Source organism: Pistacia vera, unplaced genomic scaffold (assembly GCF_008641045.1).
Source record: "Pistacia vera cultivar Batoury unplaced genomic scaffold, PisVer_v2 Contig47, whole genome shotgun sequence".
NCBI classification, from domain to species: Eukaryota; Viridiplantae; Streptophyta; class Magnoliopsida; order Sapindales; family Anacardiaceae; genus Pistacia; species Pistacia vera.
This window is the reverse complement of record NW_022196301.1, coordinates 607,787-627,002: the sequence shown is the minus strand read 5'-3', so window position 1 is coordinate 627,002 and position 19,216 is coordinate 607,787. Positions and strand designations below refer to the sequence as shown.

At 36.4% G+C, this 19,216-nt stretch overlaps 2 protein-coding genes, 1 long non-coding RNA gene and 1 pseudogene across 3 annotated transcripts; all 4 read right to left on the bottom strand.

Annotated features, from left to right (window-relative positions):
• Positions 1-5,461: 5,461 nt before the first annotated feature.
• Positions 5,462-6,322, bottom strand: LOC116145932 (annotated as a pseudogene).
• LOC116145939 (proline-rich protein 4-like) lies at positions 5,470-7,554 on the bottom strand. The gene is made up of 2 exons (XM_031431366.1): positions 7,280-7,554; positions 5,470-6,882 (listed from the first exon to the last, which is right to left on the bottom strand). Exons 1-2 carry the CDS (start codon positions 7,464-7,466, stop codon positions 6,323-6,325), a joined length of 747 nt encoding a protein of 248 aa, XP_031287226.1. The 5' UTR covers positions 7,467-7,554; the 3' UTR covers positions 5,470-6,322.
• Positions 7,555-11,396: 3,842 nt separating this feature from the next.
• Positions 11,397-14,907, bottom strand: LOC116145938 (translocon-associated protein subunit alpha-like). Its single transcript, XM_031431365.1, has 8 exons — positions 14,749-14,907; positions 14,097-14,255; positions 13,948-13,998; positions 13,632-13,720; positions 12,663-12,740; positions 12,318-12,521; positions 12,016-12,087; positions 11,397-11,784 (listed from the first exon to the last, which is right to left on the bottom strand). The coding sequence occupies exons 1-8, from the start codon at positions 14,807-14,809 to the stop codon at positions 11,734-11,736; spliced, it is 765 nt and encodes a 254-aa protein (XP_031287225.1). The 5' UTR covers positions 14,810-14,907; the 3' UTR covers positions 11,397-11,733.
• A 1,179-nt stretch (positions 14,908-16,086) lies between these two features.
• Positions 16,087-17,203, bottom strand: LOC116145940. The gene is made up of 3 exons (XR_004130445.1): positions 17,134-17,203; positions 16,429-16,503; positions 16,087-16,331 (listed from the first exon to the last, which is right to left on the bottom strand). It is a non-coding gene; the product is annotated as an uncharacterized LOC116145940 (long non-coding RNA).
• Positions 17,204-19,216: the final 2,013 nt, after the last annotated feature.

The following is a 19,216-nucleotide window of genomic DNA, read 5'->3' as shown; positions in this document are numbered from 1 at the left end:
AAATATACATGATTTTATACACTTGTAAAATTATTTTTTGCTGTAAATCTCTGAACCTGAAGAAATAAAGGATGTATCTAAATGTCTTAATAATTCTATGAAATTTATAGGTGAAATTGGAGGTTAAGCTTCCAGCTGGTTATTGTCTTGGGAAAATAACAGTCGATGAAGCACAAAACTCAAATACTTTGGATAACGTTTTAGACATTTTTATTATTATTATATTTATTATATTTTAAATGAGATGAATGGCTGATACTCATGGAATTTATAGGTGTTCAAGCACAAAAAATAACTAAAATTTTTTAATACGAGTATATTAAGAAAGGAATTCATTAGTTAATTGTGGAGCCAATGAAAACACTCCTAAATTTAATACTGTGATGACTATTACGCTCATCCCATTTAAAAGGATGAAACTACTTGTATTTTTAAAGATTTATATTTACATTGATTTATGTTCTTCAAAAACTGCAATAAATAACTATCTTATTCATTATCCCGCTCCAAGAATAGGTTATGAATAACCTTTGATGGGAAATTGAGCTACACACATGCACAAAGAAATGTTGACTGCATGTCCAAGGAAGGTCTACCTCAGAAATGTATCATCCTTAGAAAAGGTTGATAGGCTAATGGAAAATGAAACATAGTCATCATCCAAAAACTAAGCGTATAAAATCTATTAACCTAAGGGCCAATAAACTCATAGCTCCCCATCTCCCAAGATCGATCGCTAATAACATAGTCTCTCCACTCGCCTAAGTCTTTTAAAATCTCATGGCTAGATTTCCTCCTCATCTCCCCAATAGCCTACTGACCTGTCACACTCTCCTCATCACCCAAGAACTATTGTTAGCTTTCCTCATCGCTTAAAGCGCATCATCAATAACCCATGGCAAAAGCTAGGGTCCCCCTTCGTTGTCTAAGGAAATGAGAGGGAACATATACAAAGTTGTAAAGTCTAATATTTTAGCATCATTAACGCTAAAAGTCAATGGAATAATACTACAAATAACTCATTGCTCATACACATTTCTCATACAACATTTATGTGGCAGATCTAATATTGGGCGAAAGTTTAATTAAACTTTAAATTAACCAATCATTTTGGCCACACTACTGTTATATGAAATGAATATGTGTATATTACTAAGTCAATGACATGTGGTTCTATTTAAAATGTTATCGTCTGGGACTGAGTAATCTTTGTCGCAGGAAGTTTGTGTGTCCAGGAGTTGCCACTCGCCCAAGATAGAAGGATACGATTGTCACCAACCCAATAGATTCAGGTTTTGTCTATAAGTGAATGGGAACCATCACACGTGTCCAAGCCTCAAAAATTTGGGATATTTAAGTTATCAGCCATGCAGAGGTAAGGAATGACTTGCACAATACCTACCCACTTGTAGACTTGTAATCATTATCTGAATTCTCAGCTATAAATAAGGACTCGCCCTCACAAATTCAGATTGATCATTCCTGATTTTCGATAATTCAAAGCAAATACAACCTATGAGAAAGAGAGATTTGATATTCTCTCTGAATACTCAGCCATTGTACCTTTGTTCGCTATTCGCTATTCGCTATACGCAACCTCTTGTACCACACTTATATAAAAGAACAGTGGATGTGAGAATCGCTTTAAATCGCAGATCATATACAATCATTGTCTCATTTATTATTCAGTCTTTGCATTCAATTGATTTATACCTTGTCCCAACTCTAAATCAATTAATCAGTGTATTTTAAGACTTGCTTAGCACTTTGCACATGTGAGGTTGTTGGTGTCAAAATCACGCATCACAGTTTGGCTTAGAAGGAGGGTTAGATTTCGACATTAGCTCTTCATTGTATTTCTAATCAATCAGTCTCTACCTGCGACTTATGGCTCGAGGTTTAGAAACCAGCATACTAGTACCAACAAGAGGAGATCCCTCGAGTTTAGGAGTTTACTCCTCCCAAAGTAACTCCAGTTCCCAAAGTACTACGGTGGCATCCCTCTCGACCTTCAGCCACATCTGACTTAAAGGATTACCTGGAAAGTTCAACAGCACCTGTCAAATGTTAACCAAAGGTTGAATCGTTTGGATCAGGTTGTGTCACCCAATTCTAATAAGGCAATGTTATGTCCAAAAACGCTTATAGATCGCGTTAAATTGTGGAAACAAGCAAAAACTCATACCACACGCACTATAGTGCACAAAAATAAGGGAAAACAAGTGGTTGATAATGGGCCAAGAAGTTCTATAGGGCCAGTGAATACTAGTCGTGAAACAGGGAGAATACTTGTATCTTTGTGACTTGGTGGTATGTCGCATCATGATCTATCTCATGCCACATCGCAAGGGCACCCCTGCAAGAGTGCTCGGCAAAGAGATTCTAACTATCATCGGAATGATGGTTCTGACTATCACTGTGAGGGAAATAACCACCGTCTACATGTCAGTTTTGACCATCAGAGGTAAGGAGAACTCCCCAAGCCAATCAGAAGTTCTCAATGCCGTTGAACTACCTCAGTAACATCCAACAAGAGAGGAATGAATCTCTCCTGTCTTATATTGATAGGTTCCATAGAGAGCTGAATAAGGTGGCTAATACACCAAAGAATTAAGTTCGAACTCTAATTATTGCTGAAGATCACTTGCAAACCGACCTGTGGAAGAAACTGCAGTCTGAGGATGATATTTCGCTCGCTCACTTCTAAAACCTCATAGAGATATATCTTAGAATAGAGAATTCAGTAGCGACTTTAAATCGCCACGACCCCAGGCCTTCAGCCAACGCTCCCAATTGCAAGGAGGAAAACTGGGGAGATGGTAGTAGAAGATCTGATAGTAAATGGGCTAATGACGATCAAAGAAAGGGAAAGAAACAACAATTTGAGCCCAAGAAATCTTATGCCCAAGTTCCTCATCATGATCATGACTGGAATTTGTTCACTCCACTCAATGCATCAGTTTCAACTATTCTAGATAAGTTAGAAGAAGCTAATCTACTTGGAGAGCCGAAGCCCAAGAAAAATCCCACTTCTAAAAGAAACAGCAAGAAGTATTGTTGTTATCATCAAGATAATGGGTACCATACCGATGAATGCTGAGCTCTTAACTAGGTTATTGAAGACCTCATTCAAAATGGGAACTTCAAGGAGTATGTTAATGGTCCAACTCTTACTCAGGAGAAGGATCAAAAGGGTGATGGAAAGAAGTGTCTTGGTCACAAAGGTCTCCATCTGGTGGGGACTATTTTGGGGGACTGCATATCATGGGAAACTCTCAAGGTGCTCAGGAGAAGTTTGCTCGAGAGGCTCGCTATGAGCCCGTGAGTGTCCTAAATACAATGTTGTGACCTAGCAAGGTACGTAAAAAGGATGAGATTACCTTATTTGAAAAAGACGTGGTACGATTGCATCACCCCCATGAGGATGCACCTATCATTGCAGCTGAAATAGGAATGTGCGAAGTCCACAGAATGTTGGTGGATAATGGGAGAGTCGTGAACATCCTATTTCAAAGAGCATTCGAGGAAATGCTATTAGAGAAGACAGATCTGAAGCCTATCTCCATTCCCTTTTATGGTTTTACCAGGGGTCATCTGATTCCCAGGGGATCAATTTCACTTTCTTTCATTTTGCCATGAAATGACTAAGATGACAAAATTTCTAGTAGTAAACTATCCATNTAGTGAGATAAGGTTTTCTATAAATTAGAAGGATTCGTGTATTGTGAACCAAGCTTTTGCCAAGCCAATTCTAAACTTTCTCTTTCACTTTCATTTGATGTAAACTTCCCAAAAGCTCTCCAAAAAGAAAGCTTTCATTGTAAGTTAAATTTCTTTAATCATTCAATGTTTAGTCTTTCAAGTTCTTTGATTATTCTCTTTTAATCTTTCAAGTTCTAGTTCTTTTAATAATCATTCATCATGTTTGATTTTAATGTTTATTTAAGTTTTTATTTATGTTATTTGTTTCTTTAAATTTTTGTTCATCACTTAATCTGGTTCTAGTGCGGCAGTACTGCCGCCGTTACCTAGTTAAGTGTTAAACTCACTTCTTAATATGATTTATGTGCGGCTCTGCCGCCGTTGTCTTATTAAGTTGTAAGATTATTTAAATTAATGTTTATTTAAGTTTATTTTAAGTTTATTTAAGTTTTATGTTTATTTAAGTTTTGTTTAATCTCTGCATATCTCCTTTTTGTGTGCAACGATCCTGTGTCCCTTCTGGTAATGAAGGGACAATTTAACTGGTAATGAAGTACCGAGTCATATATATATATTTTCCAAGTGATTACCAGTTTCATTTATTTCAGATTTTTACCTTTAAACTAAATTCGTTTTCTTTATTTTAACCGTGTGAAAGGTTAAAATAGTCTTTACCCTATTTTGAAATTAAAAAGACAAAACAACCCTAAAAAACCCCAAATCTCAAATTTCTCTCCATCTCCATCTCTTCATCTTCCGCTTTCCCTCATCTTTGTCTGCATCGTCGCCAACCGTTTTTCGGTCCTTTCCGATGATGAAGCCCAAATCTAGCCATGACTATCCATCTCCCTCTTGCATTTCTCCATTTTTTTCTTCTTCACCACACGATTTTGCCTTTCCCGTGAGTGCAGTGCCCAACTGCCTGATTCCAGCATCGCCGGACACCCCTATCACCACCAATTACTTCTCCTTAACCAACACACCAAAACCCCTCTCAGCCTCACCCAAGAGAACCCCTCAATCATCGACCACCACACATCTAGGGTTTGCGCGATTTTGCCATTTTCCCGTCGATTCCAGCAACGAAAATCCCTCCCGTCACCGCCATTCACCTCACCGGCCTCCCCTCTCAAAAACCTCTTCCATCCCTGACAATCGTTTGGTTGTCGGTTGTTGTCCGTCACTTCCCCATCTCTTCGTGCGACAGCTGGGTTTGGATTGATTTGGAGCCTTTATTTTGAGTTCAATTTGCGGGGTTTTTGTTGTGTTTTGGAGTGAATTTAATCTATTGATTGGGTATGGTTTTTTTTTTTTTTTTGGTTGTTTTCCCCACTGCCGGCCACTGATTTTCCTTGCCACTGTTGTCGCCCACCACCTGTGTTTTGGAGTTAATTTGATTTGTTGATTGGTTGTAGGGTGGGCCAACTGTGGTGGTGGTTTGGAATGGGGGTGGTTTGGCCGATTGTGGTAGCGGTTTGGGATGGGGTGACTTGAAATGGACTGTGGTTTGGAATGGGGTGAAGGGCAGTTCCGTAATAACCTGTGTCAAAATCAAACCGTCACTGACGATGTTTATTCAAGGGTGGGGATTTGGAATAAATGAAACCGGGAGTATCCGCTCGGGATTTCGCCAAACCTCGGATGGAATATGTCGTTTAAGCTGCATTAATGTGTATCATTTTTTTTATCAGAAGATGTATTTCACTGCTACTGCTACTGGTAGCTACAAGGGTCAAGGCGTTCATGATATAAAAGCAGGGAAAAAAGTGAAAGTGAAAACTGATTCAGATGATAAATATTACAAAGGTTTCAGTCAACATACAACAAACTTCACTCATAAAAAATGTAAACCTATCCACACTTTTTTTTCTTTTTTGGGGTCGTCCTCTCTATCTCGAAGACCTATTGCACAGCATAAACTTCACGCTAAGCATAGATATCAATAATAGAAGCAATCTTCATTCTACTTACACCTGGGAATTGAATAACAATAGTATTGCCATAATGGTCTAATTAGATGAGGAGAAAACGGTGGGAGGGGTGGCCATTTCCCAACTTGGGGTGGTGGAAATACTTTGGGGGATCTTGGGCAAAGGAGGAAGCTAGACAATGGCGGGCAAGGCTTCTTGTGGAGTGGAGGGAGTGGCTTAACGAAAATCGGTGGTTTTGGTTTCGGTTTGTAAATAGGAATTGGTGGGGGAAGCACTTTTGGGAGGGAGGAGGGAGTGGCTTAACAAATATTGGCGGTTTTGGTTTTGGTTTGTATATAGGAACTGGTGGGGGAAGCACTTTGGGAGGGGAGGAGGGAGTGGCTTAACAAATATGGCGGTTTTGGTTTTGGTTTGTAAATGGGAACTGGTGGAGGAAGCACTTTAGGGATTGAGGAGGCTTGAAGAGCGGGGGCTTTGGAGGGAAGATCTTTGGTTTTGGAGGAAATGGCTTCTTGACACTGGTGGCTTCGGTGGAAGGACTTTTGGCTTTGGAGGGAACTTCTTAACCGGCAACGGAGGTGGAAGTGGCTTAACTACTGGACAGGTGGTGGAAGTGGCTTATATGGAACTGGTGGTGGAAGGTTTTGGCTTGGAGGGAACTTCTTAACCGGCAACGGAGGTGGAAGTGGCTAACTACTGGCACAGGTGTGGAAGTGGCTAACTACTGGCACAGGTGGTGGAAGTGGCTTTATGGAACTGGTGGTGGAAGCATTTTGGGGAAAACGGCTTCTTGATAGCGGTGGTTTTGGTGGAAGCGACGGTAGTGGTGGCTTGGGAGGGAAGACTTTAGGAGGGAAAGAGAAAGGGTGGTGGCCAAAGCTCTTCAAAGGCGGCAAATTAAACTTGGGGTGTGAATATTTAGGCAGTGGTGGGTACTTATAATGAGGCACAAGAAGGCTGAGGTACAAGTAACTGGAGAAAACTTGAGTTTTTCCGGCCAATCCAAACGTATGCTTTCCATTAGTTTTTGTTTTTAACACAATCTTGGAGGATTCTAGGCCGTCATGGGCCGGGCAAGGAGCGGCTGATGCACTGTGAAGTTGTGCATAGCATTCTTCTTTAAGTTTTCCATCTTCAACAATCTCTTGAGGAAGAGACACCGTGAACTTCCCTTCTGCATCAAGCTCGCCGGATCCTCTTGTTTTAAACACTCCATTCTCTGGCTTACAATCTATAGTTACACGAAGTCCTGCACATACAAAAAAAGCAATTCTCCATTAATGATCTACCTTAAAAGTATAGAAACTTGAAAATTTTCCCGAATGGGTTGGATCTTAATGCGTCAAAATATAGAAAGAGAGAGTACTTCAGACTCTCATTCCGTTCTGTAATGATTGAACGGTATTTAGAAATATGGACAAATGGAAGTTTAACTATTTTCACGTGCATGCATGCATGCATGGCGAAATTTTTGAGACCTAAAAGATCCAATGGAACGATACACAGATGAGTAAATTTCATCATTCCAGGGAAAGTACTTAGATTTTCACATTTCCGTTTCGCCATTAGAATTGAAGAAAGGAATTTCGAAAACCTAAATAAAAAAGAAAAGACGAATCAATGTCGTTTCTTTTGGGGTTTTATACCTGAAACAGCCTGACTTGTTTTAAAATTATTCTCAGAACAATCTGCACATTCTCCAGTTCCAACTACTTCAAACAACGATGTAGTTGTTGTCTTGTCATCACTGCTGCCATGGCAGAAACTCGCAGAAAAAAGCAACGACACCAAGAAGCACAGAAGCGCTTCTCGGGAAGCGGAGAGAATCCGCATTGAGAACCGAGAAGAAATAAAAACAATAAACAAACAAAACACACAAACAGCTGCTGCTGCTGCTGATGAGTGATGATGAGAATCCACAGAAGTGAAGCGTGTTTATATAATGGAGGATCCATGCATGACTTAAAGCGAGAGAGGGAGAAGCAGACAGAGAGAGTTGTTTATTGGTTAATTAAAAAGGTCGTCACCGACAGGGTGCAGTTAAGGGCCTCACATGAGGTTAGGCACCGGTGGAGATGATTTAATTGAATGAATTGAATTGAGAGGGATCAGTTGAAAGAGATAGTAACGTGCTAGCCACCGGCATCATTCAGTAAACGCCATTATCTTCATTCAATGCGCTCTCAACTACACACATTATATACTACTACAGCTATGAGATCCAGCTCAATTTCATATACTGTACGGGGAAGGAATTTACATATACAGTAAATATATAGATTTGAGGCTTATGAGAATTTCATGTGAATCATCAACTACTTGTTTTGTCAACTTGGGAATTTCATTTCATGTTCATTTGTCAACTGATAACACCAAGATTGATGAAGCTTTTCACATGTTTTTCAATATCTATAACACAAATCGAGTTGAATTTTATACGACACATGTTGTGGGTCTTAATAAAGATATGTTAGAGCCTAGCTCTTGTTGAAAGTTGTCGTATGGCCAATGGCAATAATGCTGAAGAATAAACGACTTTTTCCCACCCAAATAATATTTTAATGACATTTTCTCATCCATAAACTTTCAAAATACCATTTTATTACTCAAATTTATATTTCGTTTCTGATTCTAATATCGTGACGACCCCACACCACCACCATTCTCTTTCCCGATTATCACTTACCAAAACTCCACAAACCCTACTCCCATCAATCACGCCAATCACTGACAATCGAGTGATTAATTAGGGTTTGCATAGTTGCCCATTCCAAGTCGAATTCGATCAATCCCAACGACCAAAATTCAACCTTCTACCACCAAAACAATCATCGATCTCCCCTCTTCAAAAGTCCAAACAACATGGACCAAGTTTACTCTCTGTTCGCCGCCGGAATATAAATTTGGATATTTTAAAAGTTTGTTAGTAAGAAATGTCATTAAGTCATTATTTGGGTAGAAAAAAAGTCATTAACTCTAATGTTTAACAACGTCGATGTATGTAACATATCATAATAGTATTTATGTGTCATAATAGATATCAATGTTGAACGGCGTCGATATATGTGATATATATCATAATAGTATTTATCCGTGAAAAAACTTAATATTATAATAAATGCTACAAAATTAGATGAAATGATGATTGCTTCAGATAATAAGTGCAATAAGAATGAAAATCCTCAATTTACTAAGTCGTGGGATGTTGATGATTCCAAGTCCAATTTAAGGTTGAGTAGCTTTAAAATTGTCCAAATACATGAAAGCAACACAACCCATATCAAAGAGACAAAAGAAAATACCCTTTTGTGCATACAAATTAATCAAGTTTAAGGATGTGATGATCATTATCAAATAAATTGAAAGAAAAATCAATGTATGTTAGCATATTGATATTAATTTTATAGTTGGGGTGAGGGTCTACGTGCACTAATAAGAAGATACAAACCCTTGTGTTCTTTAATAACCAAACCCAATTGTATAAGAAATTTGTGGATGCATGATACTTTGTTTTCAATCAATCAAATCAAAGGTATTAATGACCAAACCTAATTTTGTGACAGATTTTATGGTGAGGCCAACTGATATTAGTAGCTTGAGATAATTGCATTTTATTATATGTACTCCCTTCAAAGCTTAACATAAAAGATAGGGTATACCCTACACTATGCATTATGACCTAGTTTCTTTATTTGCTCTATAGTATTTGACTAAAATTAAGACTAAACGACTTTTTCCACCCAAGGTTTGCCTTAATGACACTTTCTCACCCAAAGTTTATATTTCTTTAATATCTAAAATACATTTTACTTTTTCAGTCGATGTTCGACGAGTTAGCAGGAGCTAGAGTAAGAGGAGTTTTGTAGAGTAGAGGTTGGTAGATTGAATGGTAGTGACCGATTGAATATTCGTCAACAGAATTAGCCGAAAATCAGTTAAGAACATAAAATCGTAGCTTTGTGATGACCGGCAATCGACGAGAAATCAGGTGTCATAGTGAGAAGAGTTTTGTAGAGAGGAGACCAAATATTCAAACGGTGATGACGGAGAGAATTTTCGCTACCGAAATCAACTTTGAGTATTAACGGAATATAAATTTTGGGCAAAAAAATGGTATTTTAAAACTTTTTGGGTGAGCAAATGTCATTAAGGCAAACCTTAGGTGGGAAAAGTCGTTTACTCTAAAATTAATTATCAAAAAGTATTTATAAAAATTAAGAGATTATATATGTTTAAAAATAAATATATATCAAACATTTCATAGAAAATGATAGAATACGTATAATATATGTAATATCAAATTTTTTTTTTTTCAAGAAACTCTGGTTTTTTTTTCATTATTGTCGACCTATACCCTCTTTAAGAAGTAAGAAACAATAATTTTGAACATGTTATATATATATATAATTGGTCTTAAGCCTTATAAAGATATTAATAGTGTACATAAAAGCACTTATTGATAATCACTTTGACATTCAACTATTTTATGATGCTGTTAAATAGATGGTTGGCAATCACTCTGATAGCCGACTCTTTAGCGTAAAGAGACAGCAAGATGTGGCCTAATTATTAAATGGCCGCAACCAGGCGATGAAAATAAGGGGAAAAGGAATTTCTGATTGAGGAATATATAACTATACTATTGTACATGGATTGATTTAGATACCTTTTTTGTTTTTAATGAAATTTGATATCAATGTATTCTCTTTAATTTAGGTGAATTCACTCATAATCCAGATAGTTAGGATGAATTGATAATGTGGATAAACATATAGTTTCAAGTTCGATTTTTTATCTGAATATCTGTAATTTAAGTAGGAATAGTGGTTGTGAACTGCTACTCATTGGCCCGGACACCTTGGTTAAAAAAGAAAAATGTTAAAATGATCTGAGATGAGGGGTGGTACCACACTACCACTACATCTACATCAATCTAGGTATGGCCGAACGACTTCCACCTACCCAAAGTTTGGCATAAAGACAAATTGATACCCAAAAGGTTTGGAAATGACAAACAAATACTTTCTGTCATATTCTGTTAAGGATTTTTGTCTGCTAAAAGACAATATAGTAATTTCATTCTCACCTCAAGCCCGTTTGCACATTCCTCTTGCGTCATCGATCGATTTTTTGACAGGATTTAATATTTTTCTGCCAAGTTCGGTGATAAACAGTGGCACTGACCCTTATTGACGCGCGTTGGGAATGGAGATCGATGGATATTTCAGTCTTTTCACTGTTTTTGTCTTTTAGCAGATGAAAATTCCAAACAGAACATGACGAAAAGTGGGTATTTGTCATTTCCAAACCTTTTGGATACCACTTTGTCTTTACAACAAACTTTGTGTTTGTGTAAATAGTTCCCCCATCTAAGTATCTAACCAAACCAAATGAAATTCAATTAATTTTTTGAGACACATGGCCTCATCCTTTTTAGAGTAAAATTACCACGTTACATAAACAATAAATTTCCAAAGTACCATTTATGTGCTTTATGAAAGTGATATAAACCAAACCCAAAAAGAGACGTTTTCCGAAAAGGAAGTGTGCAATTATTGTCCCATATCCATACTCCCAAAGTTGGGTGGCTGAAAGGAAGAGAATTTAAATCCTCAATGGAAGAACAAGGACAAAGAATGGCATCCCACAACAGTTCACAAACCACCACCATTACTACACACATGAGAAATTCAATAAGGCAGAGACAGATCGGATATTTCTCCTAACTGCATTAAGTGAAACCGAGATGCCCTATCAAATAAATGAAACAAAATAGAAGTAAATTCATCCATGCAAGTGAAAAAGAATAATGTGATCTAAGACAGGTTCTTCTGATTCAGGAAAACTGTGTTCTTCCTACTCAAATTAGAGTTAGTTTCCCTTCAAAATGGCTCAACTTTTTTAGCATCTCCAAAGAAAATAAATATTCTAAAATTTTCTCCCACATGCTACAACAGCAAGGCAAGTCTTTTCTGGCCTAAATTTCCAAAACTACTCACTTATAAACCCTCTTAAAATTTCAAAATGACTAGTGTGAGTTACAAGAGTCTGCACTTCACCGGAGTGCCTCATGCAGCTGAACTTGGCAACGACTATTTGTCTACTTCTTCTTCTTTGATTTGCTGGATAGTGACTGAGTATACGCAGTTCCCTGAAATGGGCATAAAACAAACACATCAGAAATCGATGTCATTGATCTTTAAGATGAAAGTTTGATATAAATGAATGATGTGATCCATTTGAGACCAAAATCTCTAACCATCACTTGGCCACTCCATTTCCCTGAGGAAGGGAGGGAAGCTGCTGATTAAGAACAGTATAAAGAACATATCAACAAATACTGGGAAAGGTTTTGAGAGGTAATAGTGCATAAACCACACACCTGAAGCCACTCATCCATTGAGGCATCTGTAGTTCCTGTTCCAACTTCCACCTTCGGAGCCTTCTTGGTTTTCTAAACCACAAAAAGATCAACAAAAGTCAGAATCATTGCACAAAAAAGAAACATAAAAGAGCCTAGAAACAAAAAAGATATATACAACATCAGAATATTCACTCTACCATAGTAAACATTTTCTATCAGGATAAAGTTCACATTCTCGACCCAGCTTAGATAATTGAAATTGGCAAATAAAGGGAAAAAGAGTACATTAAGATAGTAATTGAGTATTGGCAAATAAATACCTTAGATAATTGCTTTACTTGACCCTGGATCCATAAACCAGCGAAGACAAGAAGAGCAGCTGCAAGGCTGAAAAGAAACACAGACTCAACACTGATGAAACCACCAGACTCCACAACTTCAATGGTACCATTATAGAAGGTAGTTAGGTATGGATGCTCGTCTATCTCATAAATGATGGAACCCACAAGATCAAAATTTCCAGGCTGCAAACGAAAAAGGTATACAATAGGTAAGCTTAAAAACAATGTTTTTTTTTTTTTTTTTTTTCATCAATTTCTAGGGATTTCAAAGCCTGCAGAAATGTAATTTAAGGAACATAATAAACTCCCACACTAATTCATTACCTGCAAGAACTTGCTGACAGCAAAAATGTATGGGAATGAAGCTTGAGCTGAAGCTGGGACAGATGCATTGTTAAAGGCCTACAGTAAGGCACCAAAAAACACTGGTTAAGAAAACAATAAAGTAAAAGTAACCCTAACCAAAAGAAGAGAACCCATCCAACCAAGAAAAAGATGAAAGACCAAGAAAAAAATAGGTGAAAGGCAGCTATAATAAAAGCATGCTGGAAAGTTGAGAAGCCAAAAAGATGCATAAACGGTTTTTTAGAAGTAAACTATTGCAAAAACTTTGTTGTCTGGGGAAGAGAATGACAATGAGAACTTAGATAATACCATGATTTCCAACAGAACAAGAAAGTATTAATCCTAATACAAAACGATTTACTTGATTAAACCATTGCCAGGCAGACATCTATAACTAAACACTATTACACGCATAACCTTTCTTGATATATCATCATAAAGTACAAAACACTAACAAAAATCACTACAAAACTTACATGTGCACACAACAAAAGAATACTACAGTGAAATAATCAAACCAAAGGAATCTGCCAACCACTCATCAACCTTCTTATACATAAAGCATACTACCCTTTTCAACCAGAAAGGGCAAACAAAACTCGAAAATCATAAAAACCTAGACAAATTAGATTTGCTGCAATCCATAGAACTCTTAAGGAATTGACATGAAAAAAATCATAATTGCTAGTATAATATCAACCAAATATTAATTGACTGAAATTTAGATTAACACACCAAATATTACAGCATACGAAACATTTTAACCAAGTAGTTGGTATACCTAGGTTTTTTTCAACAGTCACTACAGTTGCTTCAGGAATAACAAATGAAGCAATATACCCATTATAAAGAGGCAACAATTAGACCAACACAGCAAGTTATTTAGAAATCACAAGGGAAGATGTACATTCATATTATGAACACAAATTTAAGCAAACTTGAAATTACCTGTGAAGTCAGATTTTGAACAAGCAGCTTATGATCAAAAGGCAGATGAATACTGGCCTGAATTGCAATCACATTCATGACTGACTCCGCTGTCATTCCAAACAAAGAGCCAATTAAGCTAAGCTCCAACTATTTCTTTAAAAACAGAAAAAATAAAAGTAAAAATGAAAAAGTGGACAAACTGACATGAAAACATGTTCACTTGGAAAAGGACCAAAAAAGACACAACAAACCATCAAGTCCCTAAACATCATAGCATATCATTACTTTTCACTTCAAAAAGCACCAATAAAACTACCAAAATAAATCAAATTACCATCATTTTTCACCCCAACAAGAAGTTCAGTCTCTTCTCCAGCCGTCACCACTGCAGTACAAGAAACAGAAACCACATTAAACTCTCTCAAAATACTACCCATATCATAAACAAATAAATCAATTTGCAAACATTGATAAATTTCTCACATCGTCCGCTATTCTTAGGGAAAATGCAAACGGTGTCAACTCCTGGAGCTGGGCCAAAACTACTATCAACAAACTCTGGGGCATCTTCACCAACAATCCCAAGATCACCGCCTTCAACAGTCTCCACAGCTTCCTCCGAATCCGACTGACACCTAGCCACTAATCCAACAAAACAACCATCAATTCACAAGCATATTAATCACATTAACAATTCAACTTCAGATCAAAATTCAGCACAACATCAATTAAATTCTCGAGCAATGATTACCAACTCGACATCTAATGCATGCACTATTCTGAAAATTATCAATTAAAAGACTCTTTAGCGTCCGATGAGTACTCATTTAGCTTTTGAAAAGCAAAAAAGAAAACGAATCAATTTTAATTCGTTTACAAAGAGCCCATGCAAGTCATGTACGTATCAGTTAACAATAAATAAATCAAAAAACAGAAGGTTGCATTAATAGAAGCAAAACAATTATATAACAATTTGAACAGATCGAACAATCGTACAAAACAAGAAGCATGCAAGGGCAAAAAATTGAAGCTGATGAACTAACGAGATCAGAATATCATAATTGAAAGGTAGATGAAATAACGAATCGATGCATGTGCTTATACGGATCTAGATCTAGAAAAGGAGCTAGTGAACCTTGGAGGAGAGGAGAGACAAGGAGGAGGAGAGCGAGGAAGAGAACCCTAAAATTCTTCATCGAGATATTCTGTACGACGGCGCTTCGGTTGAAGACGATCACTGAAGAAGACCAAGCTTTGGTGGTTGGATTTTCTCAGGTCAATAGTACTGTATCTAAAAAATGCGAAATGCCTATTTATTGGGTTACTCATGGGAGGATCAATGACACGGCATCGTTTTGATCTTTGAATTTTCTTTTTCTTTGGTTATTAAAATAAATTTAAAAAATACAAGATAATTAGGCTTAACAATGCTAAAAACAAAAAATTTCAAGATATTAAAGGGCTTACAATGCTTGTGGCAGAGAATACTTTTCTTGGCTTTTTTTTTTTTTTTTAAATTAAATTTTAAATATATATTTAGGAGAGTTTCTGATGATGTATTATGTATTAAAAGATATATTATAGATATAGAATATACTAGAAATGACAAAAAAATATTTTTTTATAAAATTTTTAATGATACATAATTATAAAATCCCATTAACAATTACTAATTCCAACAAGGCAGTTAAATCAGTTATATCCTGATAGCATTACAATAACCTTTATATAAATACCAATGCAGGTTTAAAAGATTATAGAACTTTGGGCAATAAATGCCAATCCAAGTTTAATTGGTACAATACAAAGCAAAGGATTAGCTAATCAAATATGATGCTCATCCAAATTAGGTAACTTCAGAGCACATTTTATTGTTTATGGAGTAAACGACATTTTCCCACCCAAGGTTTGCCCTAATGACCATTTTCCATCCAAAAGGTTTCAAAATACCATTTTCCCACCCAAAGTTTATATTCTATTTATACCTAAAATACACTTCAATTTCTTAGCCGACGTTTGACGAGTATTAAGAACCAAAGTAAGAGAGTTTTTGTAGAGTTGAGATCAGTGGATCGAATGGTGATGACCAATTAAATATTCGCCGCCGAAAAAATCAACTAAAAACAAAAAACCCTAAATTTGCGATGACTACCAATCGATGAGAAATCAAGTGCTGCAACAACAGAGGTTTTGTAAAGATAAAACCAGAGATTTAAATGATAGTGACAGGGCGAATTTTCGCCGCCGAAATCAGCTTTGGAGTTAAAAAGTGATATTTTAAAACCTTTTGGGTGAAAAAGTCATTAAGGCAAACCTTGGGTGGAAAAAAGTCGTTTACTCATTGTTTATGGCCGCTTTAGTAGGTCACCAACTAGCAAAATGAGATCCTGTTGACGCCGATGAAAGACACAAATGCCAGCTGTGTTTACTCTTGCTGGATTTAGAATTCAGTATAAAAATAATGGAAGTAGGATACGATTCAAGAGTCAGTCCATTATTATATAATTCCATAAACTTTCCATCATCATATTTCCATTGCATCATTCCATGATTTTGTTATAAATAATTGTAGGAAAGACAATAGTTACCTTCATACTTGGTCCCAAATCTAATAACATGAGCATACAAATCAAAATTATACAAAACTATATGTTTGTCTATCACTAATTAATCCCCGTGGATGGTATAACGCTCCCATTTCTTCGTTGGGTCATATATCTGCATTGACAAAGAAAAAAAAAGCTATCAGGAATGATCTAAAGGACCATACTGAAAATCCATAAACGTGGTGGCGAAGAGGCGAGAGAGAAATTACCTCCCATCTAGAAGCAGGGAAGATATGCTTGTTCTTTTCGTACCAGTGCCTCTCCACAACTTTCCCAGCATGGGACTGTTCAAAGATTTGAGAAAGTAAACATTGGAGTAATTTGAGGCACAAAATTCTCAGTCTGGAATGTGAACACACATATAACAGGAAAATCCTCATAGAAACAAAAACCTACTTTTACTCCTATGCACATTCAACTTTTAACCAGACTATATTTTATCAAATATGGATTCCTCTGATCAGGTCCATAATTCATTATAAAACAATATGATTCAGATCTATTGACACTGACGATCTTAGAAAGCATGCTCTATCTTGATTGGAGGGAAACTATTCAAACTTTTGGAGGTAACTAGCTGCATGACAGCATAACTTAAATCAAGGTTGAACAGAAATTCTAAGTCAGGTCAAAGCCTGTCTTGATAAGCCAATCACAAAATCATTGGCTTGGCTAATAAACAACCCAACATTGCTGGGGTGCTGAGCACTTTAATTATGTGTTATAAGCACAAAGCCACAGAACACTATTTAACGTATTGCAATGACTTGATTAGCCAAAGCAATTATTGCATCATGTTATATTTAACCCATAAAATTGCTATCTAACTTTCACTTATCGCGAGAATCAAAAAAAGTTAATATCTTAAACGTTTACAAGATTAAATAGAGATAATATCTGGAAAAGAAATGTACCTCATCCTTTTCTATTGTTGCATCAGCAATTGTTCGTACATCCTCATGCACGTCAAAGTGGAAAAGCTGTGTCAAATAAATAAAGAGCANCAACGACACCAAGAAGCACAGAAGCGCTTCTCGGGAAGCCGAGAGAATCCGCATTGAGAACCGAGAAGAAATAAAAACAATAAACAAACAGCTGCTGCTGATGAGTGATGAGTGATGATGAGAATCCACAGAAGTGAAGGGTGATTATATAATGGAGGATCCATGCATGACTCAAGCGAGAGAGACAGAGAGAGGTGTTTATTGGTTAATTAAAAAGGTGGTCACCGACAGGGTGGAGTTAAGGGCCTCACTTGAGGTTAGGGACCGGTGGAGATGATTTAATTGAATGAATTGAATTGAGTGGGATCAGTTGAAAGAGATAGTAACGTGCTAGCCACCAGCATCATTCAGCAAACGCCATTATCTTCATTCAATGAGCTCTCAACTACACACATTATATACTACTACAGCTATGAGATCCAGCTCAATTTCATATACGGTACGGGGAAGGAATTTACATATACTGTATATATATATAGATTTGAGGCTTATGAGAATTTCATGTGAATCATCAACTACTTGTTTTGTCAACTTGGGAATTTAATTTCATGTTCATTCGTCAACTGATAACACCAAGATTGATGAAGCTTTTCACATGCTTTTCAATATCTATAACACAAATCGAGTTGAATTTTATACGACACATGTTGTGAGTCTTAATAAAGATATGTTAGAGCCTAGCTTTTATTGAAAGAAGTTGTATGGCCAATGCCAATAATGCTGAAGATTAAACGACTTTTTTCCACCCAAATAATGTCTTAATGACATTTTCTTATCTACAGACTTTTAAAATATCATTTTACTATTTGAATTTATATTTCGTTTCCGATTTTAGCATCGTTGCGACCCCATACAACCAACATTCTCTTCCCCGATTATAACCCATTAAAACCCCACAAACCCTACTCCCATCAACCACACCAATCACTAACAATCGAGTGATTAGGGTTTACATAGCTACCTTTCCCAAGTTGAATCCGATCAATCCCAACGACCAAAATCCAACATTCCACCACCAAAACAATTATTGGTCTCCCCTCTTCAAAAGTCCTAACAACATGGACCGAGTTTGCTCTCTGTTCGTTACCGAAATATAAATTTGGGTATTTTAAAAGTCTGTAGGTGACATATCATAATAGTTTGAGTGGGAAAAAGTCGTTAACTCTAATGTTCAATGGCGTCGATGTATGTGACATATCATAATAGTATCTATATGTGTCATAATAGATATCAATGTTGAACGGTGTCGATATATGTGATATATATCATAATAGTATTTATCTGTGAAAAAACTTAATATTATAATAAATGCTAGAAAATTAGATGAAATGATAATTGCTTCTGATAATAAGTGCAATAAGAATGAAAATCCTCAATTTACTAAGACGAGGGATATATGCTGATGATTCCAAGTCTAATTTAAGGTTGAGTAGCTTTAAAATTGTCCAAATACATGAAAGCAACACAACCCATATCAAAGAGACAAAAGAAAATAACCTTTTGTGCATAAAAATTAATCAAGTTTAAGGATGTGATGATCATTATCAAATAAATTGAAAGAAAAATCAATGTATGTTAGCATATTGATATTAATTTTATAGTTGGGGTGAGGGTCTACGCACTAATAAGAAGATACAAACCCATTGTGTTCTTTAATAAGGTGTGCCAAATTATTTGATGAATTGTATAAGAAATTTGTGGATGCATGATACTTTGTTTTCAATCAATCAAATCAAAGGTAGTAATGACCAAACCTAATTTTCTAGAGATTTTTGGTGAGGCCAACTAATATTAGTAGCTTGAGATTATTGTATTTTATTATATGAGCAATGCTAATTTTACAAAGACACATACAAAGAGGCATACAAAGACAATCTCCACCCTTGATTTTCATGATTTCTCTCTCTCTCTCTCTCTCTCTCTCTCTCTCTCTCTCTCTCTCTCTCTTTCTCTTTCTTTTCCGTTTTTTCTTTGTTTTTTTTTTCTGGATGAT